Source organism: Podarcis melisellensis (assembly GCF_964234715.1).
Source record: "Podarcis melisellensis genome assembly, chromosome: 5".
In the NCBI taxonomy this organism is placed as follows: Eukaryota; Metazoa; Chordata; class Lepidosauria; order Squamata; family Lacertidae; genus Podarcis; species Podarcis melisellensis.
In genome coordinates, this window is record NC_138537.1 from 45,394,101 (window position 1) to 45,418,069 (window position 23,969).

At 43.2% G+C, this 23,969-nt stretch overlaps 2 protein-coding genes across 2 annotated transcripts in view; one reads left to right on the forward strand and one right to left on the reverse strand.

The window, feature by feature from the left end:
• CFAP43 (cilia and flagella associated protein 43) overlaps positions 1-9,089 on the reverse strand; it is a 50,574-nt gene extending 41,485 nt beyond the window's left edge. The window contains exons 1-7 of the mRNA XM_081911982.1: positions 8,879-9,089; positions 7,343-7,596; positions 5,581-5,677; positions 4,247-4,414; positions 2,370-2,520; positions 2,003-2,162; positions 311-361 (exon numbers count right to left, since the gene is read on the reverse strand). Coding sequence (XP_081768108.1) covers positions 311-361; positions 2,003-2,162; positions 2,370-2,520; positions 4,247-4,414; positions 5,581-5,677; positions 7,343-7,596; positions 8,879-8,943 — 946 coding nt within the window. The 5' untranslated portion in view covers positions 8,944-9,089. The remainder of the gene's footprint in view (positions 1-310; positions 362-2,002; positions 2,163-2,369; positions 2,521-4,246; positions 4,415-5,580; positions 5,678-7,342; positions 7,597-8,878) is intronic.
• A 4,018-nt stretch (positions 9,090-13,107) lies between these two features.
• GSTO1 (glutathione S-transferase omega 1) lies at positions 13,108-21,977 on the forward strand. The gene is made up of 6 exons (XM_081912364.1): positions 13,108-13,264; positions 15,412-15,520; positions 16,519-16,741; positions 18,021-18,122; positions 18,908-19,014; positions 21,519-21,977. Exons 1-6 carry the CDS (start codon positions 13,147-13,149, stop codon positions 21,670-21,672), a joined length of 813 nt encoding a protein of 270 aa, XP_081768490.1. The 5' UTR covers positions 13,108-13,146; the 3' UTR covers positions 21,673-21,977.
• The last annotated feature ends 1,992 nt before the right edge of the window (positions 21,978-23,969 follow it).

Genomic DNA, 23,969 nt, shown 5'->3' on the forward strand with positions numbered 1-23,969 from the left:
GAGAACCTCTTCTTCTTACAGTACTATTCTTTAGTATACCTGTTTTTCAGTGTACAAAATATAGTACTTTGATAATGGATTATCATTCATAAAACTTTTGGAGGTGGAATTTGCATCTGGACAGCTCATTTTCGTGGCCATCCAATTCTACTGCTGACACTGGAGAGTTTTCTGATGAAGTCACCAAATAAAACACCACCCCCTCATTTCAAATATGCCACTCTGATTAGCTGTTTCCTACCAGACAGCAACATACAATCCCCTTTGCAGATGCTTCCTGCAAAGTCAATTAGCATTAAAAAGTAAATACCTTCTGTTTTCATACTCTGTGATACCGATCGAAAAGTTGCCTTTCTTTTTGCTGCAAAGGAAACAAGGCTATGTCAGTTGCGGCCTACACAGTATATTGACACAGTATATTGAGGACCAGACATGATATGGTTTAAAAGAAACAAAGGCTTCCTCATTACACCAACCTGCTTGTAGATTTTTACAGTGTAGAACCAGTATTTACTGGATTTGTGAAGCACCTACTGTAGTTTCAGAAGACTGCAGTAATCACTTCTATGGGGTTTGGTTTGGGAACTGCATACCTTCATTCTAAGTAGTAATGTGTCGCCTAGGCATACACACACATGGATATATGGGCAATTGACCATGTTTTGGCTTTCCTTCTACTCAGTTTTGAAGATGGAAGGCATTTATGTGCTCTCACAAGAAATGTCTGTATTGTAATAATGTCCACAGCAGAATGAAATAACTATTGGGATGGTTTAACGTGATGCCATTAATTAAAAATAATAAATATGAAGATGAGAGGAGTTCAATGTGGCAGAATATTAGGAGCACTGGTCAAATAGTTTTAAGACCACCAGCTGTGAAGCTAGTGGATTCAATAAATCTATTGCATTTCAGTGGCCATAGGAGACCCACACCATTCCAATCGAAGATGGCTTCCATATTTTTAAAGCATGAATTGTATGATAGGGTCTAAGTTCACAGCAACATTTAAAGGTCCACTCTTAAAACAGTCACCATTTAGAAGAAGAAATGGAATTTTTGTCTTTGGCACTAACATACTAATTTATAATAGTAGTTACAAAGTGGCTCAATTCTTGACGTGTGCAGGCTCCTGGAGCAGAGATTGCTGCTGTTCTGCTCTTCCTTCCTGCTGCTATGTTGCAGCAAGATGAAGACATGGTTTGTCTTGTCATATTGCCTGAATCCAGGCATAAGCCATGTCTCCTCCAGATAAACATGAGATGTAAATGAAGAACAAACCTTCATTACAGCTCCTGGTTTGTCTGTAGCCAGACATTTCAATAACCCAGACTGCGATGACACATTCAGCCAAACCACTGTTTAACTCACAGCAGCACAATGACTGAAGAAGGAGCAAAGGGGCCATTGTCTCTTCTTTGGTACCTTGTACTCGTGCTAAGCTGTTATTTGGCTAAGCAGTACAGTGGTGCCTCGCAAGACGAAAAGAATCCATTCCGCGAGTCTCTTCGTCTTGCGGTTTTTTCGTCTTACGAAGCAAGCCCATTAGCGGCTTAGCGGCTTAGTGCTATTAGCGGCTTAGCGGATCAGCTGATAAGCGGCTTAACGGATCAGCTGTTAAGCGGCTAGCGGCTTAGCGGATCAGCTGATAAGCGGCTTAGCGGCTTGGGGAAAAAAGGGGGGGACCGCAGGAACTCGCAAGACATTTTCTTCTTGTGAAGCAAGCCCATAGGAAATTTGTTTTGCGAAGCACCTCCAAAACGGAAAACCCTTTCATCTAGCGGGTTTTCCATCTTGCGAGGCATTCGTCTTGCGGGGCACCACTGTACCAGATCAGTGTGTGTAACCAGTGAATTGTCCAGGTACATGTGCAGGTGAAGAAGAATTACATAGTCTAAAACGTGGGGAGGCAGTTGCCCCTCTCATTCTATGAAAGGGACCCTGGTCATCCTAATGAATCAGAAAAGGCTGGGGACAATCTTTGACTTGAAACTGCACTAACCTTTAGCATCTGGGGAAAGCTTTTGATGGATAACTGTAGCCTTGAATGTGTCTGCACCAATTTTCAAACAATATCCTTCTTCACAGCCCAAATACAGATCAGAGATTTGAGTCCAGCAGTGGGAAGTAGGGTGAACATAAGGTTGAATGTCATCTTTAGGCTTCAATTTAAAAAAACATTTCAGTTACTAAAACAAATAGTACTAAAAAATAAATTACTCATTCAGTGCTGACTGGCATTGATTGCAGTTATCTACTTTTCACAGGGAAAATTGCTGAGTGTTTTATAAAAAGTTGTGCTGTCCTATATCAATGATATTTCAATAGATATCTTGACCACAAGTAGTTATATCCATAGCAGAACTCACCTTAAATGTTTCTGCTTCATCTCCTACCAAGCCAGCAATGGCTGAATTGGGCAGAATAGGGCCAAAGTAAGGATCATTGTCCATGGGATGGGAGAAGAAGCTGTTTTGCTCATCTGCTAAAGTTCCATCTTCAGCAGGAAGCCTAACTGACCTGAAGCAATGAGAAAAATGGCACAGAAGAAGAGTATTTGGAAAATTCAAGCGGGATTGCAACAAACTGTTGAAGTCATGCTCCCCAGGATACCCCATTCAGCTTTTTCTTCTCCACCTCCAACAGCAATCTGTAGTCACTGTGCATGCTTAGTTCTCATTAGGCTATTTCGAGTTTCTTAAGACTCCCTTATTTCCCCCCCCCCATATATTTTTGGTACTTCTGGTTTTTCCCCCAAGCCTGTTGATTAAGCTGTCATCTGTTCTTACACACTCATCTACTTCTGTGCAGCGGCTTTTAGGGTATGTGTTCACATTTCTGCTTACTCCACATCCAATTATCTAATCAGACTGAAGCTGATTTAAGGAATAAAAAAATAATAATACAGAAGTATTGGTCAAGAAACTACAAGACTAATATGTGGTGGCGGAGGGATCCTGTGGCCTCTGTACAGAGCTTGAGCAGTGCCATGCGTGCGCCGTCTGTACAGCGCACACTCCCCTGGGTGGTTTGCTGACAGCGCTGCTTGAGCGTTGTACGGACGGCGGTGGAGGGTGTAGCCGCGAGTGAAGGATCCTCCGCATGCGGCTGGGGCGGTGTGATGGTGGCAGGGTGAGCCCCCCACGGGGTGCCTTCTTGTCACCCCCTCAAAGGTGGCACCCAGGGTGCTCCGCCCTCCCCACTTCCTCCACCACTGCTAATATGGACTGTGGCTTATGTCATGTGAATGCAGCTTCAAAAATGAGTAGTAGGAGCACATTGGATACACAGTAAGCATAATGTGAACATATGCCTGAGGACTGGCATCACTAATAAAGTCCAGGGGCATAGTCTGAAGGCACATGAAGCTGCCACCTTGTGAAAGCAAAGCAAGTCTGGGTCACTTCAGGGCTTGGATCGGTGACCGACTGGGAACCACATGTACACTGTGTTGGGTTCCATGATGGAAGACTGGGAGAGCGGGGGCAGGATATAAATGTAAGAAAACAAACAGAAAATGAGTTAATAATTGGAAAATTTCCTTTTAAAGACAAGGAACGACGAGGGCTGTTCCATATATCTAAAATACGTTTTTCTAAAATGCAAAGGAGAGAACATGTTTATTTTGCCCAAGAGGCACCTGATGTACCGTATTTTTCGTCCCATAGGACACTCCGTCCCATAGGACGCAACTAATTTTGGGGGAGGGAAATAAAGGAAAACTTTTTTTCCTTTATTTCCCCCCCAAAATCAGGTCGGGGAACAGTGGGATGGCGGCACTGCGCCTCCCTGCTGTCCCCCGAGCTTGTGGGGCTGGCCGATGTCTGCCCGGCACGCGGGGCGCTCTGCTTCAGGGCACCCTGCTCGCCGGGCAGCAGGCTGCTACCCGCAGCCTAGGGAGCCCTGCGGGAACTCCTGCGGGCTCCCCAGACTTGCTGATAGCTTCCTGAAGCCTAGAGAGCGAGAGGGGTCGGTGCGCACCATCCCCTCTCGCTCTCCAAGCTTCAGTGAAAGCCTGTATTCGCCCCATAGGACGCACACAGATTTCCCCTTCATTTTTGGAGGGGGAAAGGTGCGTCCTATAGGGCGAAAAATACGGTACATAGCAACTCTTTAATCTGTAGACCCTCACCTGAAAGCATGCTTTACCATTCATCAGCTGCAAAAACGCTCTTTATCTAGCACAAAAATTAATCTTAGTGTAAATAAAAGTAACATTTGAAACATCTCTTTCTATTAACCTTACTTTGACTTCAAAATGTGCTCTTCATTATTCCGCTCAATGGTCCAAAGTGTAACAGAAGTCCCATTATATAAACACAATTGGTGCCAGCTCATGGGGTTAAAACTCATTGCGGTCACTTCTACTCCCATCTGTGACTGACTGCACAAAATAACTTTTTTGTTCCAGTCCCTAATCAAAAATGAAATGGGGCAAAAATATTAATTTAATTTTTTTGAATTTTTTTTGGTAAATTTATATTCGGCCTCTCTATAACAGAAAACATAAAATCACACCATAGAACAAGAACCATAGAATCAGATAGAATGCCAGCAAAAGAGGATTAAGTGAAAACAATTAACAGTGCAATTATATGCATGTCTATTAGGAAGTACAGTGGTACCTTAGTTCTTGAACAGCTTGGCTCCCGAACTCTGCAAACCCGGAAGTAAGTGCTCCGGTTTGAGAACGTTTTTCAGAAGTCAAACTTCCGATGCGGCTTCCGCTTGAGTGCAGGAAGCTCTTGAAGTCAATCGGAAGCCGTGCCTTGGTTTTCGAACTTCAGGAGCTGAACAGACTCCCGGAACAGATTAAGTTCGAGAAACAAGGTACCACTCTAAGTCCCAATGAGTTCAATGGGGCTTGCTCCCAAATAAGTAGGGATAGAATTGTAGCCTAAAATGACAAGAAAGTGACTAACCAATCCCCCAAATGCTTGCTGAAACTAATGTGCTTTACATGTCTTTCTAAAACCTCAGGTGGCTGATATGCTACCTCAGACAACTTATTTCAGATGTAGGGGTGGTGGGGACTATGGAAGACTATGGAAACCAGCAGTATTTACTGATTGTGGAAAATGAGGTATCATTTGGAACTTTTTTCAAATGAATCTAACTTGTGCACAGTGAATTTAACTTGTGGTTTTCAGCAAAAGTGTGGTCACTTGAACAAAATGTCTTGAAAGTCAGAGTACTTTTTAAGGCCATAGGCTCACTGCCTGCATCTGTTTACATGAATGGATGTTTGTGAGTTTGTCTGTACAGGCAACTCCCCATGTGCATGGGGGTTGCATTCCAAGGCACCACGCATGTCAGCGGGACACATATAAGTCCATGCTGCCCCCTTGAGGCGCTAAAAAATGGCACACATGTCAGCAGTTGCACATGTGCCAATCACGTGCAAATGGTGAGTTGCCTGTATTATGCAAAAATGAAGACATTCCTATTTCTGACAGGTGTTAAATTAGCTACAGACAGCAAAGGATCTATTAGTAAGCAATATGAATTATTAAGTAGCTAATATTATGATATAATATAATACAATACAATATAAACAATCTATCCATATTGTAAGCTTACCATATTGTAAGGGAAAAGTCTGGGATTGAGGAGTAACTGGCCAGGTAAGGACCTGTGTAACTGAATGCAAGCAAGGTGTAGTCCAGGCTGGCTTGTCCTAAAACATAAAATAGCATGGATTTAGTATCTCTGCAGCTTCATGCTGTCATGCTATTTCCTATCATACCATACCATATCATAGGGCTTTGTACATTGCCAACATAGGAGGGTCTAATTTTCTTTCACTAGAGTGTTATAGTAAACACTATGTACAAATCTGTACAACCCTGGCGGTTTTGCTTAATTCATTTGAATAGATTTATATTATGAGTTGTGTGTGTGTGTGTGTGTGTGCGTGCCAGACCCCTCTAATCTTTGGATTTATCAAGTGTTAAAAGCTAGTCATGCCAAGATAGCTACCTGTTGAGGTGATGGGGAGAAAGAGTCAGAGCATGGTGTTTGATTTCTGTTTGAATTGAAGGCTACAGCTATGGGAGACACAATATCATTTTGGGGTGCCGTAAACCCCTCCATCGTAGGCTAAAGTAGTATATACAGTATGTGTAAATAAACCACATATCATAAAGACACCCTAGTCTCCACTGTGCCTCATTTCCAAAAGGAAATGGGAAGCCTGGGTAAGCACCTGGAACCCCTGGAATCTCACCCTGCTTAGAGATTGGGGGGGGGGGGCATGAAACAATATGAATAATTTGAACTTTTCCAGCACTTAGTGTATTGAAAGTACCACCTTCCTTTGGGGTAAACTATTTACTGCAGGTGTAGAATCTCTAGAACAATATTATTTTTTATCAATCTTCAATAGTCAGGTTGCATACGTTCCTCTCTCTCCCTCTCTTTAATCAAATGTAACTGGTCTCCAACTTGCTCCATTTTAAATGAAATTATACACCACAAAACTAGTCTCATATTGACTAGATTCGTATTTTATCTTGATCCCACTGCATGAATACCATGTAATAGCATTCCAAGGTCTCTTTTATGCAGCCTTTCTTTTTTTGAGAGGCTGCACTTATTAATGCTTTTAAAGCCCCATGAAAAGGTTATTCTTTGCAAGCTCAAGATCTGCACAATTTCTAAGGAATAAGGCAACACACAAATGTAAATATTCATGTGCTACTTGGTTGATCTCTGAACATTTTAATACTATAAAATTATAAGCATCAAGTATAATATCATAACAGTATATGTATAATTTGCTACCACAGTATGCAGTAGTAGTCTCCAAGTGGGATGAGAATGAGATAAATTCATGGAATATATCAATTGCTACTAGTCATATGACCTTCAGGTTCCCACGCTATTGCACTCATGTACAGCTTGCAGACTTCTCAGAGACATATCAATGGCCATTGTAATAAGAGAATGCTGGATTATATAGACCAGGGGTCAGCTTGGGCTGGATCGGTCCTGTGGAGATCCCTCTGTGGGCAAGATTGCATGTGTGCCTGTGATTTTTGGAGTCTGTGTGCACGCGCCCATGGTTTTTGGCATCTGCACGCACACAGACGTGGTTTCCAGCGCCGTCGAAGCGAGTCCCCACGTCGCACTGCGCTGGTTTAGAGCAGTGCGCAAGCAGGCAGCTTGGTTCGGGGGCGACTCATGAGCCAAACAACCTCCATGGCCTGCTTCCGGCCCATAGGCCTTAGGTTGCTGATCCCTGCTATAGACTGTTGGTCTGATCTAGCACAACTCTTATGCCTTTCCCACACCAAATTCTAAAAACCATTTCAAGATGGTTTCGATTAACCATCAGACCCACCTTTTAATTTGGCCTGTCTCTTTAGTCCTGGATAACTGTGGATGTGAATCACAGGTTTCAGTTGCCTGTCAGAATAAGCAACGACATTCTGGTTTGGGTTCACTGCAAAAGCTTCTATCTTTCCACTGTGACACCGCAAGATGGATCTCTCCAGTGTTTCAAGGTTAACAAATATTATGTAATTCCCACAAGGATAGCAGACAGTTCTTTTGGTGACAAAGCCAACATTCCTGTTAGTGAATCCTTGTACCCATCTTGAAGGGGTGGAGAAAGAAAGAAAGTTAGGATTATATGACATTTTAAAAGAAACAAAGAGTTTTGTTTTTTGCTAAATGGATAATGTGGCGTAAAACAAAGCTTCCACTGAGGAAAACCACTGTTGTTTGTGTTCACTAATTACATACACAACCTGCAACTAGAAAAAGATGTAACAGCACTTCCCCTCAGTTTAAATTGAATGAATGCAAATATAATTTATTTATGGTTCACCTACTGCAAACAAAAAGCTGCAGAATGGAAAATGCATCACAATATTTAAAGCGAAGAAAAACAGAAAGCAGTAATAGATTGTACAATATTTATAAATTTTGCAACCTACTTAGTAACTAAAAAAAAGAAGACTCCTCCAATAAGAACATAAACAAAGACTCTGAAAATAGTCCTGGAAAGGACTGTGAAATGAGGTGAATCAGAGTTTATCTAAATCTTCACTTTAAAAGAACCTGGGACACAGAAACCACCTCTTTGTTATTATTCTGGCAAAATCTTGTTATTTACAGGAGTGTTGCTATATCTGCCTTCATTCACTATACTGAATGAATGACAAGACAGATAGCTGGAATTACTTGGGACTTCAATAAATATATTTGCTTTGTTAGCATCATCATAATATATTGAAGAATGAAAAGCAGATTATATACAGGGTGGAGGGAATGAAACCAGACTTCATTTGTCGTTATCAATATTAATATTTAAAAACCACAGCATATATTTTTACTTCTTGATTCAGATAGGGTAATAAAAGAGTATCACACATTTGTTGGTCGTCCCCCCCCCCCAAGGTCTAGCTAGCTTTCCTGCACCTACATTCCTGAAGAAAGGGACGTTAATGATGTGAAATCCAGGGGACCGACTAAAACTGAGGCACGAAGAAGTGTGAGCCACCCTGGGGGAAATAAAAGGCTTCGGGAAGGTGGGTGGCAAGCTTTGGGAGACAAGCTACGGGAGGGAAGGACGGGGTCTTACAGAGCAAATCTTCTGCATTATCGTCCATGTAGGCATCAGCCCCATTGAGCTCAGCAGCACTCTCTTTCAAACAAGCGTGCATAGCGGCCTTCGCCAAGGTGGCGCCCGCAGACGCTTTGCACTACAACTCCCATCAGCCCCAGCCAGCGCGCGTAAGTCCAAGGCGTCCGGCGGGCGCCACCTTAGCGAAGGCGGCCGTACGAAGAGGGGAGAGGCTTCCTTGAGGAAGGGGTTTTTCGGACACAAGAAACACCAGGCAAGTCCCCGTCCCCCGCTCCCTCCCCTTCGCACCTCACTTCGAGATCAGCTCTGTGAGCGGAGCCTGGGCGGCGGCCGCCCGACTTCCCGCTGTCCATGCTACCCTCAGCTTCGCCAGAGCGCTGCCCGGAGCAGTTTGTACCCGTCTCCTAGCAACACCCGGCCACTCCTGCCATTGGCTAAGACGGGCTTCCCGTCGCTGACTCGCCCCGCCCCGCTTGCCGTTTCAGTTCTCGTGTTCCGAGCGTGACTGACTCCTTCCGCGCGCTGGGAGGGTGGGGTTATATCCAGAGCCACCCTCTAAGAAGTTGCATAGCTGGATGACGTAGCGCTCTCTCTCTTCCTGCCCCTCATGCTATGGGGGACCTATGGAGCTCGGCTCCCACGTTGTGGAATTTACTGCCCAGGAAACGTGCATGAGATGAGACGACGAAACCGGGAACGTTTTTTAAAAACAAATTATTTTCATCTTTAAAATATTTAGGCTGCCCTCCTATACACAACTGAGAGTTAGTCCTTTTGAAACTTAAGTGGGACTGACCTCTGAGTAAATATGTCTCGCTCTAATCACGTTTTATTCAAATTGTGTTTATTGTCATGCTAGTATAATCAAACGACAATAAAAATGACAAATGTTCAGGTGCTTAAAAAACAGCAACAACATTATGGGGGCATTTTCACAAGTGAGGCTAATTATCTCAGTGAAGACCTTGGAAAATAAATACAACCCAGGTGGTTAAGAAAGCCCAACAGAGACTCCATCTCCTCAGAGTATTGCAGAAGAACGATGCCAATCAACATTTGATGATCTCCTTCTATCGGTCAACAATAGAATGTGTCCTTTCATACTGCATCATGGTGTGGTACACTGGTTTGACATCATCTGATAGGAAGTGCCTACAGAGGGTGGCGAATACACCACAAGATATTACGGGCTGTCCCGTGAATCCGCTGGATGAAATAGCGGAAGAATGTTGCCTCAAGAGAGAGGAAAATTCTCAGGGATGATTCACATCCTGGCCGGCATTTTCTTGATCTCCTGCCGTCAGGCAGAAGATATAGAAGCTTGGTTAGTCGCACCAACAGGGTAAAGAACAGCTATCCATGGGCTGTTAGGCTGCTGAATGAAAAGATAACAACAGGGCAACTGACTTTCGGGTGTGTGTCAGTAAACGAGAGGAATTAAGACTAAGAGAGCTGAGTGGGGGGTGCTCGTGTAATTTCGCTGTATACAGGTACAAGTGACAATAAAGCATTTCAATTTCAATAATAATGTCTTTTAGTTTGGAATTTTAAACTTCTGAATGTTCTAACATTGAATAGATAAGGGAAGAAAGCATTTAAAAGCAAACACTAGAGACTAGGTCCCTTCCCCAAGACATGCTTAAATTGGTGGTGACATTATTTTTGTTGGTGTGCTAAATTAAGTTCAGTTGAAGGGTTGTTATTTTTTATTCCCATAATCTAATTTTAGGTCACCATATACTTTTGGGAGAGGAAAGGACAAATAAATCATGCTCCTTTGAGACCAAATGCTTTCCAGTTCTACTATTTTAAACCTTCCTAGTTATACACCATGGGTAGGCAAACTAAGGCCCGAGGGCTGGATCTGGCCCAGTCGCCTTCTAAATCTGGCCTGCTGATGGTCCAGGGATCAGCATGTTTTTACATGAGTAGAATGTGTCCTTTTATCTAAAATGCATCTCTGGGTTATTTGTGGAGCCTGCCTGGTGTTTTTACATGAGGAAAATGTGTGCTTTTATCTAAAATGCATCTCTGGGTTATTTGTGGGGCATAGGAATTTATTCACCCCCCCCCAATATAATCCAGTCCCCCACAAGGTCTGAGGGACCGTGGAACAGCCCCTTGCTAAAAAAGTTTGCTGACCCCTGTTATACACTCTTGATATTGTATTCCTTCCTTGTGAAACTCTAGTACGTAGATACATGGCAGAGCTTTTTGTTCTCTTTCTCTTGTTATCATGGATTGTGCCAGGCACGCCAAGGCATGTGTTGCTGGGAGGAGCTGGAACGCCTTTTGTTTTATAAGGATAGTGCAGAGGTCTCTCCAATTACCCTCCTTTTCATTTGCTGCTGTGACAGGCTATAGGATACATTTAAAATACATCCCCGACCCTAAGAATCCTGGGAAAGACAGTTTACCCTTTAAAGTGCTACAATTTCCAGAACACTTAACAAATACAATTCACATGAGGTGGAGTTGCTTTAAATGTACTTTAACCATATGGCGTGTATGCAGCCAAACCAACAGAGCTGTAAGTAGCTCAGATAAGTCACACACTGGTAATAATGAGATTTAAAGTACATTTTAAGCACAAATTCATTCCCTCAAATAATTCTGGGCACTGTAGTTTATAAGGGTTTCTGGAACATGTAACCGAGGAATAAACTACATTATCCAGAATTCCTTGAGGGCAAGAACGTGTTTTGAATGTTTTTTAAAGATATATTATTACTTTACACTTATTAGGACTGAGCCCTAGGATTTCATTATTAAATGTGCAGTAGTCTTGCAATACCAAGGAAGACTGTTTCTAAATTGTTAGAAACAGGTTAGATTTCCTTTGCAACCTAATTCACAAATTAAAACAAGAAAAGCCACATTTTTTAAACTGCTGAAAATCACATGGAATGCTGGAAGATAAGATAGCAAAAAGCAAAGCAAGAATAATGCATAGCTAGGATGACTGTGCATAAAAATACAGTGGTACCTCGGGTTACATACGCTTCAGGTTACAGACTCTGCTAACCCAGAAATAGTACCGTGGGTTAAGAACTTTGCTTCAGGATGAGAACAGAAATCGTGTTCCGGCGGCACAGCAGCAGCAGCAGCAGGAAGCCCCATTAGCTAAAGTGGTGCATCAGGTTAAGAACAGTTTCAGGTTAAGAACGGACCTCTGGAACAAATTAAGTACTTAACCCGATGTACCACCGTACAGAGTCACCATTGTTGTTGATGATTTGGCCACAGTGTTACAAGACTGTTTTTCAACTCTGGGTTACTAACTTTATAGGCTGATATTACAACAGGTAAAATTATCCTTTACATCTGGCCTCCCTGGTGGCAATCCTTTGGACTACTACTTCTCAGGAGGTATTAAAAGAACATGGTGAGCCCGATGTGCATGATTCAGTGTTTGCCTTTGCTATGCATGTATCACATGCATCCTTAGTATGTCAGGGACCTGTGGGCCCAGGAAGTACTCTGAAAAACTTTGTTTTTGAACGAATCACTCCATTTTTGTCCTTGTTTCAAACTCGTTGCAAGTCCAGCCTGCTCCTGCCGTGCTAGTTTTCTTCTTGTAGGGAGTTTTTAAAAAACAACCAACACAAACCACACAAAGAGCAGTCTGTGGGAAGAACCATGTGGTAGGAACAGCCCTGATATCCTGAGGTGCAAATTATTATTACTCCCATTTGGTTGCAGTGTATATGTACTTTCAGGGTGGAGTTGCTCTTTGCCCCAGTGCAGGGAACTTGAGTTGAGAATGTAAACCATTAGCTAAAGTGGTGTCTCAGGTTACGAACAGTTTCAGGTTAAGAATGGACCTCCGGAACGAATTAAGTATGTAACCAGAGGTACCACTGTACATATAATGTCTCTTTTTTCCGTTCAGAGTCCTTTCCAGAGGTCAGTTACATTTGGTGTGAGACACAACTTGGGGTTTCAATGAATATTGGGGATGAGAATCAAGTACTCCACTTTGAGCGCGTTGGATAAACGGTGGGCTATGAATGCATAAATAAAAAATATTGATTTCAGTGTAAGTGGAGGTAGGACTTTAGCTGAAGCACCTTTAGGCTGGAAAACTAAAGCCCCACTGCTATCCATATCCACTCAGCGTTATGTCCAGGGCTGGATTTAGGTTTGATGAGGCCCTAAGCTACTGAAGGTAATGGGGACTTTTATATGTCCAGCTGTTCTTTGTCAACAACAAATTGTCGCTGTTTATTTGTGTTGAATATATGCTATATGGTAATTTATGGACCTAATAGGTATCTAAGCCATTTGCCACTGCTGTTGTAAGTAGGTTTTATTTTATTTGTTTTTTTATCTTATATTTTGGAGATGTACATCCAGCTTTTTTTCCTTTAATTTTTTTGGGGGGCCGACAAGAGAGTGTAGTCCTAAGCTATACATAGCTTGTTTAGCTTATGTGTGAATCCAACACTGGTATGTCCAGGCGCTTTCAAGTGGCCAAGTTCTGAGGCCAAGCTTCTATAACGGAATCGTCGCAGAATAACGAAGGGGGCGGAGTCGGTCGATCTTGGGATCAAGGGATGTGGGCGGAGACAGTCGGCCGAGTCCGGGGAGGTTCCCTTTCTTCGGTGTCCATCATTTGTCTGCTGACTACACCAGGGAGAATGTCTGGGGAATTCGCTAGGAGCTTAGGAAAAGGTGAGAGGGTTTGCTTCTTTCCCACAGCATTGCATGCTCTCTGCTTGCCTGTGCCTCTTTTCCTTGTGGCGCCTTTCCGACGCCCAGCAAATATTAATTTTAGTGATTTTCATCCATATTACGGTCAGGGAAGAAATTTCCCCCTTCTCTCAGCCCGCTCGTTACCACCCCACCCGCTGATGTGTTTTAAAAATGAGAATTATAATGCAAAGCTGCGTTTATTTAACGCCACGTGATTTGCTGCGGCGCATACGTTCAGAGGCACGTATATGAAGAGAGGGCGGGGAGGATTTCCTGGGACTATTTATGAAATTGTAACGTTTCAAAATGGACTCTTTCCTTGAAACTCTGTGTAAAGCAAATCTCCGAAGCAGCTCGCCACGAACTTCACTAAAAGCGACGTGCATTTTAAAAATAAACGCTCTTCAAAGCAGTTTGCATGGCGGCGTGTCACTCCTCTAGTTTCCTCATTTAATTAAAAAAAACAACACACAACGGTCGTGAGCTCTCTCTCTCTCCTCTGAGCTACGTCTGATGCGATACGCGCGTTGCTGTTTGTGCACAGTCCTGCATGTGAAAAATAGGATTGGCGTTGATGACTTTAATGTGCCTCAGGTCACCTCCTCCCCCTGCACTCTGGACAATTTGCACTTATAATTGTATTGGTAACATGACTGTTTAATTTGCACACCTTTTAAAGGTCTGTTCAGATGTTGGTGTAGCTTCCTAAACTTCTTGTCTAGCCGCTGCTGGTAATGAGCTAATTGAGGGTGCAGTGTAATATCAGAAGTGGATTTTGTAGTAAGTAGCTACTTTCCCAGTTGGCAAATTCTCCAGATGCATATTTTGCTAGACCCAAAAGAGTCTGTTGTGATCTTCCGTGCTGTGTCCCTACACCAGACCCCAATTCATTCATGAGACACTTTTCAATTGGCACTGAAGGCAAGATGCTGATTAACTTGGGAGGGCAGTGTTGTGCCACACACTTTTTCTCTTAATAAACCATGGATCTTTATGGGGTAACTGCAGAACAACTTGCACATTGTAGGAGTCCTTCAATGAGTTTTGATGATTTGTAGACCTGTTACTGCTATAAAGAAAGAGCACCCTGTTAAAATCATGAGATGGGGTTGTAAGAGCTCATGAAACCTCAAAAAGCAGCACTCTTGTGTCCTAGAACATGATAATTTAAAGGATATTGTTATGGGGCATGCCCTGACTGGAAATAAATACATGTCCATCCAAAACTTTGGTAGATGCAAACAGTATTGAAAATGGGATGGCATATAACTACCCTGATGCCATCATGGCCACAGATCATCCTGAGTGAGCTATAGTCTCTTTCCTCTAGCCCAAGTCCGTGAAGTACATCCTTGGTTTGGGGAAGAGCATAAACTTAAGTGTCTTTCCCACACAACCTTCCTTCCTGGCTTGTGACTTTGTATCTGCCTACATGCCCAAGTCTAGCAAGGGAGTTGTGTGTGTGTTTCTTTGCTGCATACACACAGAGAGATGGATGTGTTGAGACATGTTGGGACGTTCATTTTGTTTCTTCCTGGCCCTGCAGTCATGCATGAATAGTGGTGAATGGGCCCCATAAGTCCATACTAGGTGGGGAAATGAGTACTGCAACGCTAAGCTTATGCTGCCAAATCTTTTGTTTTTGTTTTTTTACAACATATTCCTGCACATGTTTATTCAGTGATAAATCCCATTGAGTTAAATGGGGCTTACTCTCAGATAAGTGGATACAGGATTGCAGGCTTAAGCTCCAAAAAGTGCAGAACAATTGCAGTGTACAAGCTGCCTACTTTGCAGCAATTCATCTGAGTGCTGTGGAATTATTCTCAGATCAGTAGCTTGGCATCCTCCCACTCCTGTTGCCATTAACTTTCCTCTGCTAATTCATCTGAATTAAGATGTGAATCACCAGTGTGAAAAAAGCCTTTGGAATGACTGCAGGGTTATGAAAATGGAGCATATCAAATACCAGAGGAATTTATTTTTTGGAAGGCTTCCCTTTTTTCTCTCTGCTTCTTTGTTCTCTCTGCCCTAAGTCATGGCCTGCTTATGGTTTCTGTTCAGAAAAGGCTATAATTTTGCTAGTTCTGACCAGAATGACCTGTGTAAGTCTCTTTGTATTCCAGGAAGTTCTGCTCCAGGGCCTGTGCCGGAGGGAGTGATCCGTCTTTACAGTATGCGCTACTGCCCTTTTGCACAGAGAACAAGGCTAGTCCTCAAAGCCAAAGGAATCAAGTAAGATCAGTCAATCAGTCATTTTACTTGTATGCCACCTTTCTAAAAACGTAACGAAATTAGTTGTAAACAATAAATCAAACATCAAAAAGTACACAACCAAATAGAACAATTTCCACATAAATCATAAGATCAAAAATATACAGAAATTAACAGCAACGGCCACACCCAACAACTCCCCCAAACAATACTCCAGCCCCCAGATCAAATGAACCTTCTCTCTAATTTCACTTAGTCCTAATTTTATTGTATTATAATTGTTTTTAACCACCTTTGGGGCTGAAAACTGGCAGATGTTCACTGCATATCAAGCTTTATGGGAGTTGCCTTCTAATTGACACAGGGTGTGTTTCTATGCACCCATGCACTCCACCCAGAAAGTGTGCGCCACAGCATGAGGCAGTGGAATGTGGAGATTCCCATTTTGACCCGTGATGTTTTTGCATCCAACAAGAGGAGGAGGTGGAGCTGCCGAAAGAACCCTTTGATGAGTGCTAGAATGGAGTCCATGGTCTGGAGCAGGCATCAGCTAACTTTTTCAGCAGGGGGCTGGTCCACTGTCCCTCAGACCTTGGGGGGGGGGGGCGGACTATATTTTGAAGGGGAAAAAATGAACGAATTCCTATGCCCCACAAATAACCCAGAGATGCATTTTAAATAAAAGGACACATTCTACTCATGTAAAAACACACTGCTTCCCGGACCATCCGCGGGCTGGATTTAGAAGGCGATTTGGGTTGGATTCGCCTTCCAGGCCTTAGTTTGCCTACCCATGGTCTGGATCAAGCCCAGAGGCCAGTGGTTCCCCATTCGTCATCTGGACCCCTTGCCTTCTAGTTCCTAATGGTTAGAGGGCTGGATCTGGAGTTCTGTAACCATGTAGCCTATATGAAACAGAACCTTAGGTGATTTCAATAACATAGCAGAAGTTGACTCTAACTGTAACAGGCAAGTTGGCAAAATAACCTTGCTGTGTTTTTCCATGTCATACGTTTTAGTCATGAAATTGTCAATATCAACTTGAAAAACAAGCCAGACTGGTTTTTTGAGAAAAGCCCATTCGGATTGGTACCTGTGCTAGAGACCAGCAAGGGCCAGTTGATCTATGAGTCTCCAATCACTTGTGAGTATTTGGATGAAGCGTATCCAGAGAAGAAGCTGTATCCTGCAGATCCTTATGATAAAGCTTATCAGAAGATGCTCTTGGAACAGTTCTCCAAGGTGTGTACGGAGGAGCAACAGGAAACTCATTTCAGTGTGTGGTATGAAAATAACACTTGATAAGGCATTGTTATGATTACAGGCAATCTGCTAGGCAACGCTGCTGCCCTATTTTAAACATGTGCCTGAAAGCAAAACCTGAGATCTGCAAAGAAAACATTTGTGGAAGAAAGACAGTGGTTTTAAAGTTACTGGACAATGTGACCTGATGCTGGGTGTTACTAGGAACTGGTTGCTGCAAAGAGTTTTAGTGTGTTGACATGCCACTTATGGCATCCTGCACAGATCCTGGTACAAGATGACAGGACCAGGCTGGTATAACTGAGAAAGTGGGATTTTGTAGACTAGGGACAACAGAGGAAACACTGGTGAATGTGGAACATACAGACAGGGTAAGGTGGCTGCTATACGTTGTCCCAACATAGGACTAAAGTATAGAAGCAAAGCAGAACTGCTAATGTACTGTGTAGCTTTGCTTTTCCTTTGAGCTTACTTGGAATTCTACATTAGACCAGGGTTAGTCTGGATCCTGAGTGGAAGGGGGGGGGGGTTTGATATCTGGTACGATCTTCTGGGTTGTTCCACATTCTCCTGCATTGAGAGATGTTTTCTGTGGGTTTATCTCCCTTGGTTTGTGTTTCCTCCTCTCCATCTTAAACCCATTCACTTCTATGACAACAAAATCCATTAGAATTTTTTTAATAAGGCGTCTGAGGAACACATCCAAGCTCCTGTAGCATCACACAATGGAAAGTTGCCCTGTGTTAACTAAAATGGACATGTTTCTCTGTCTGTAGTATACAATTAAATATGGGAAAGAGAAAGGTGTGAATCTCAATAGGCAACCAAATAGTTTAGAGGAGGAAAACAACTCGTTTAGGCATCTTTATAGCAGGGGGGTGAGCTTGTGGCCCTCTTATTGGACTCTTAACACCCATCACATTGGCTGGAGCTGATAGGATTTGGAATCCAGTGACACCCGGAGGTCCACAGGTTCCTCATTCCTGCTTCATACTAATGGAAAGATGGTGTGGATGGATGTTCTACCAAGGTGAAAAGACTCCTCTACAGTTCAGAACAGTTGGCCAGCGGAAGCCATGCTGGGCTGCAACTTACACCCTCTTACTGACAGGGCTTTATGAGGACGAGCTGTCTACTGCTGTAAATTTAGTCATGGTGGAATTACCTCTCGTTCTGAGCATGCATTTATGTTCCTTGAATTAAAATGCTAAGCACCTTTCTGCACCTTGGTAACATGGCAATCTCTGCTTTTGCTTAGCTAACTCCTCTGTGTCACAAGTATTTGTTGGCCCTCAGGAGTGGAGACAATGCCTCTGCAGTGAAGAATGAGCTCCGAGAAAGGCTTCTGAAACTTGAAGAGGTGAGAGTTGGGGGTGGGGGGCATTGCTCCAAAGAAAGCTATACATTAACTTGATTGTGAGGGAGAGAGGTTCCTCCTTTCCATTCCACACTAAAGGTCTCTTCGGTTTTCCAACTAAATTCAAGCATTGTGTCCTTAGGCAACTCTTCTACTCCGTTACTAGGCTTAAGAGATCTGTTGAACCTGTGTTAGGGAACATATCGCTCTGTTCTCTGTATCTTATTTCCATAGCTGTACTTCATGCAGTGAAAGTCTAATATTTTGATCCTCCGCATCCCACACAATGGCTCATTGAAACTTGTGACCCTTCCACATATTTTAGTTTTGGGATTACGCACTCTGAGCAGACTCTAGTGCTGCCCACTAGAGGGAGCCATGTTCATATCTTTATTGATGGATTTGTTTCTGTCTGAGGAGAGGGATTTTCAAACAAAAAACCGAGTGTTTCCAGACAGAGAGCTCCTAGGGCTTTCCAGTGGTTGCAGTTTTGCTTTCTGCTGAATCTGGAATTGCAGCCAACAAGTTCTTAAAATCCAGCTGCACAAGCAACTTTGGTCTGTGATCTATTGTGCAGTCTACTCGGGACCAGTACAGGTTAAAATCTCCGCACAGGTCTGCAACATAGGGCTAGAAGTTCTGAAACTACTGAGCTTTGTATAACAAGGTTCTGTCTGTTATATATGCAACCACTTTCCCCTTCCTCACTCTAGATTTCAGTTTCTGCAAGTTCTCTTGGTATACTGTGCTTTTTATGTAGGAATGTCATGTGTCTCTTTCCCTTTTAGATTCTAGTAAACCGCAAGACTAAGTATTTCGGTGGGAACACTGTTTCCATGATCGACTATCTGATCTGGCCTTGGTTTGAGCGTATGGAGCCCTACGAGTTATATGAGTAAGCCCTTTGAATCATTTGTACCGCTCACATTTGAGTACCATTCTCCAGCTACATTCCTTCCCTTGTCCCTTTGCCAATGGGCACCATTGATAGAGGAGAGCTACTGCCATTTGTTCTGGTTCATCTGTAATCTGCAAGGCAATGGGGTGTCTGGCGGAAGTGAAGTGGGTGTGGAAGAGGAGGAGAATCATTCTTCTCACTTGAAAATGCACATTTGACTCACTTGAATGTATGTTTCTGGAGTGATCCCTTCTGATCTATCTTAGTATTTACTGGCAGATTCGGTTCTGTTCAATTTGAATTCGATCAAGACAATGGGTTTCTTTTCTCACTACAGATAATGGCCACACTTGGATGATCATTCCTCTGATTAATAAGTCCAAGGTATGAGCAGCCCTTTTGGCTGTATGCACAGCCCCTTTGGTCTTCCCCATGCAAGCAAAGTCTTCTGTTAGCCACAGCTTCCCAGTTCAGGGAGGAAAAAAACTAGTTAAGAGCTTCAGAACAAGTTTGGATACTAAATGTACTTCAAACCGTGGTTTAGAAACTTACCTTGTTCTAATGCTGTTAACTGTGGTTTCTCATTTTGTCCAAACTGAGAAACTGTAGTTAACAGAAAATTACCTGGTTGTGTTGGCTGTAGCTGCAAAGGGAGGAGTGAAGAAGCTAAATGCTTGGTCAAAAGGCTTGCTCATCTCTTGCCTTGTTAAGCTGAGATGTGATATATTTGGATCCCATGAGTAATAATACCTGCATGTTTCACGAGGCTGATGAAGCTTCTACCACAATCTGTCAGGCTCTAGTGGCACCTTAATGGAGTTTTTGTTGTTGTTGCTTTATCTGATGCAGCCACTCCTGCACATATTTTTTAAAAAAACATTTTTAATGTAACCTAACAGTTTTGTGATTACTGTGGGAGGATTAAAATTCTCATTAGAAACATTGCCAAGGCTAAATGTTATCAAACTATGCCGCAAGGTGTCCAGAGGGTAATTAGAGGAGGATCAGACACCTCTGATGATTTGCCTTTTCTCTGCTCTCCTTGAAGAGTCCAGGGTCAGGCTCGGTGCTCTGGGATTTCTGAGAAATTCCCTTTGTATTATACTTGTACAGCAAATCAGATAATAGGAGTTCAGGTTTTACTTTCTTTTCTTTGGCATAATGTCAGGTTTAGATCTGACTTCAAAGCCATCTCAGCTGCATGCAGTGTATAGGATTATCATCATACGAAAGACATTTGTATACTTTTCCTTTAAAAAAATGGAATGATGAGTTGACTAGGGGCAGGATAGGAACATAGGGAGCTGACTTATACTGAGTCAGGCAGTTGGTCCATCTTAGTATTTCCTACACTTACTGGCAGTGGCTCTCAAATGATTTCAGACAGGGGTCTGTCCCAGCCCTACCTGGAGGTGCCAGGAGTTGAAAACAGTGGTACCTCAGGTTACAGATGCTTCAGGTTACAGATGCTTCAGGTTAGACTCTGCTAACCCAGAAACAGTACCTCGGGTTAAGAACTTTGCTTCAGGTTGAGAACAGAAATTGTGCGGCGGCAGCAGCGGGAGGCCCCATTATCTAAAGTGGTACCTCAGGTTAAGAATGGTTTCAGGTTAAGAACGGACCTCCAAAATGAATTAAGTTCTTAACCCAAGGTACCACTGTATTGGACCATCTGCATGCAGAGCATCATGCGCTACCTCATAGCTATGGCCCTTCTACAGTTAAGCTTGTGGAGCCACCTTCAGGTAGCATGCTTTTTCCATTTCTAGGTTGTAGACAGCTGCACTATACATCCCATACCAGTTTGGCTCTGTAGTACACAACTAGGAAGGAGATGTGGGTGTTGTTTTTTCTCTGAGCCACTCTGGAGACGAAGACTATGAATAGCTTCTAGCTGTGCTGGCCAAATGGAACTTCCAGATGCTGGGAGTAAACAAGGGACCACTCCTTCATACCCTGCTTGTGGGTATCCAGAATCCTCTGGCTGGCAAATGGAAGTAGAAACTTAATGTAGCTTGGCTCTTGGTCCAGCAGTATAGTTCTTGCCATGGAAAGTGTGTTATTTCAGGCTGCATTGCCAGTGGGCTGATCTCTCGGCCAAATAGCCTGGAAAAACCCCTCTAATTCTAAGTGCTGAAACGACACACCTGCTCTCCAAAACTAGAGCAGTGCAGCAGTGCCCCCTATCTATTTTGAAGCATCTCATCATTTCCAAGGAAGCCAAGCATAATGGATGTCAAAAATCTCTCTTCTTCCAACAGAGCTAAATGCAGACAGCTTAGTAGTTTGGAAGCTGCCTTATAGAGAAGTAGACGAACGATGCATTGAGCTTAATATTGTATTCTACACTGTCTGGCAGCAGCTCTCTGGAGTTTCAGAAGTATGCCAGGGGTTGAATTTGGGACCTTCTGCATTCAAAACATGTGTTCTACCAGAGACCTTTTGCAGACAAACCACCATAGATGTAGGCTTCACAGTGACTTTTTTCATTTTCTCTGCAGCTGTTTGGACCACACACCAGAGCTAAAACACTGGGTTGAAGCCATGAAGCTGGATCCGGCTGTCAAGGCTACAGTAACCGACGTTCAGACATACAAAGGCTTCCTGGAGCTCTACCTGAAGAACAGCCACGAGGCCTGCGACTACGGTCTCTGAAAATTAGTGGAGGGAAGCCTTTTCAATAGTTGGAAAAGGAAGATGGAGCTACTGCCGTCACATGCAGAGCTGGTACCTGCACTGCACTGTCCACTATTGGTTTGGTTTCTGTGTTTGATGTACAGTAGGGATATGGCTGTGCTGAAGTGACAGGTCACCTGGAAAAAATAAGGCTTTCTTTTCCAAAAGGGTGATGTTCAGAATTTGCCTAACTTTGTTTGCCCACCAAAGTTGTAACGTCTTTTTCCTCAGGTAGGCATGTGTATTGGCTCTGCCGCTGTTCTGAAATAAAGACACTTTTAAAAATACAGGCGTTTCCTGTTAATTTTCCTTGCTGCTCCACAGGAGAGGTTATGTCGCTGGAGATGTTAGTGTGCAAGTAAAATATAATGCTATATTTTAAAATATAATGCTTGTGGGACACAGGTGGCGCTGTGGGTTAAAGCCTCAGCGCCTAGGACTTGCTGATCGAAAGGTCGGCGGTTCGAATCCCTGCTGCGGGGTGCGCTCCCGCTGCTCGGTCCCAGCGCCTGCCAACCTAGCAGTTCGAAAGCACCTCCGGGTGCAAGTAGATAAATAGGGACCGCTTACCAGCGGGAAGGTAAACGGCGTTTCCGTGTGCAGCTCTGGCTCGCCAGAGCAGCGATGTCACACTGGCCATGTGACCCGGAAGTGTCTTCGGACAGCGCTGGCCCCTGGCCTCTTAAGTGAGATGGGTGCACAACCCCAGAGTCTGTCAAGACTGGCCCGTACGGGCAGGGGTACCTTTACCTTTACCTTTAAAATATAATGCTGTGCGTGCTAGGCTGAGTTTTGCTGTGCCTTTGAAAAGTTCAGGATGCACCCTAGGAAGCAAGCTGTGTTGCTGTTTTTATTTTAATTGTGGAAACAAAAAATTGATCATATAAAAAAATCCATACATTTCCCCCATACATAGGAAGCTGCTTATACAGTCAGACCACTGGTCCGTCAAGCTCAGAAGTCTACACAGATTGGCAATGACTTTCTAGATGGGTCTTTCCCAGCCCTGCCTGGAGATGTCAGGAATTGAACCTGGATCTTTTGGCATGCAAGGGATGTGCTCTACCACTGAGCGACAGCCCATCCTCTTTACTATTCAGATAACAGGGCGTAAGTATAGAATTTGGGCAAGCTGGCAACCTTATGCAAAGCAGCACTTGTACTTGCTAACTTAAATAGATGAGGGGTCTTGTATGAACAGCTTTACATCATGTAGGGATATTATTCAACCAGCCCTGAAGGCAGCCCTGTTTAGGGAAGCTTTTAATGTTTAACAGACCATTGTATTTTAATATTTTGTTGGAAGCTGCCCAGAGTGGCTGGGGAAACCCAGACAGATGGGCAGGGTATAAATAATAATAATAATAATAATAATAATAATAATAATAGTTACTTATTACTGCCTTTCTATCTGGCAGAGGTACAGCTCTTGGCTATTTTTCAGCTGTTCTACATCTGACAATTTTATGTCCACACTATGCCCCAGTTACTTGCAATTTTCCATTTGCATGTAGAACCAGCCCACTTGGGCTTGAATCCAATTATTGGGTGAACAGAACAACTGTCAGTCATGTTAACAGAGCTTACCCTCTCTCTCCTCCTCTTCCCTGTGACCTAATCTGCTCTGGGGATTCTCCTGGCCCTCTAGAGAAGATTTAGGGGCAGTGCAGTACTTGTTCCACAAACACAATGACTTAGATTCAACCTCTGAGTTGTACATTGCAGCTTGGTTCCATGGCTGGTTCTAGCTGTAAGTAGCCAACCAAAAAAGTGTAACAATGCACAACTCTCAAGGCTGTTAGGGCAACAGCAGTGGGTGCTGCATCAGAAAAGGATATTATCCCAGAAGTCATGTCTTCATGGACAAATACCACATGTGGGCAGCTGCTGTTGTCTTAGAAGTTTTTGGTAGTTCCACAGGAAACAGTAAATAATTAGAACAAGCGGCATATACTACTTTGTCATTTACCAGTTAGTGTCAGCCATTATCCTAGGTCCTTTACAAGAGGCAAGGAATGGCAATGGTAGAAGGTGAAATAAAAGATTTTTTGAATGATTGTATGTTGTGTGGACTCTGCTTAAATTGGAATCGGCATAAAACATGCCCAATTGCAGATTTACTTACTGAACAACGCACGTTCTCTTATTCTTGGGAAGATAGTGAGCTATAGCCGAAAGGATGCAAAGTAAGAAAATGAGCAATTTCCCCTTTTTCTTTGGTTACACAACGCCTTTGCCACTGGTGGATTTCCATTAATAATACATAAAGCATAAAT

What these genes read in the sequence shown, in the direction of transcription:
- GSTO1 (XM_081912364.1), top strand. Translation starts at nt 13,147, where the DNA reads ATGTGGGCGGAGACAGTCGGCCGAGTCCGGGGAGGTTCCCTTTCTTCG. An exon ending in CTCAAAGCCAAAGGAATCAA is followed by an intron (nt 15,521 to 16,518) that starts GTAAGATCAGTC and finishes CATACGTTTTAG; the next exon opens with TCATGAAATTGTCAATATCA. An exon ending in TCTTGGAACAGTTCTCCAAG is followed by an intron (nt 16,742 to 18,020) that starts GTGTGTACGGAG and finishes GCTTTTGCTTAG; the next exon opens with CTAACTCCTCTGTGTCACAA.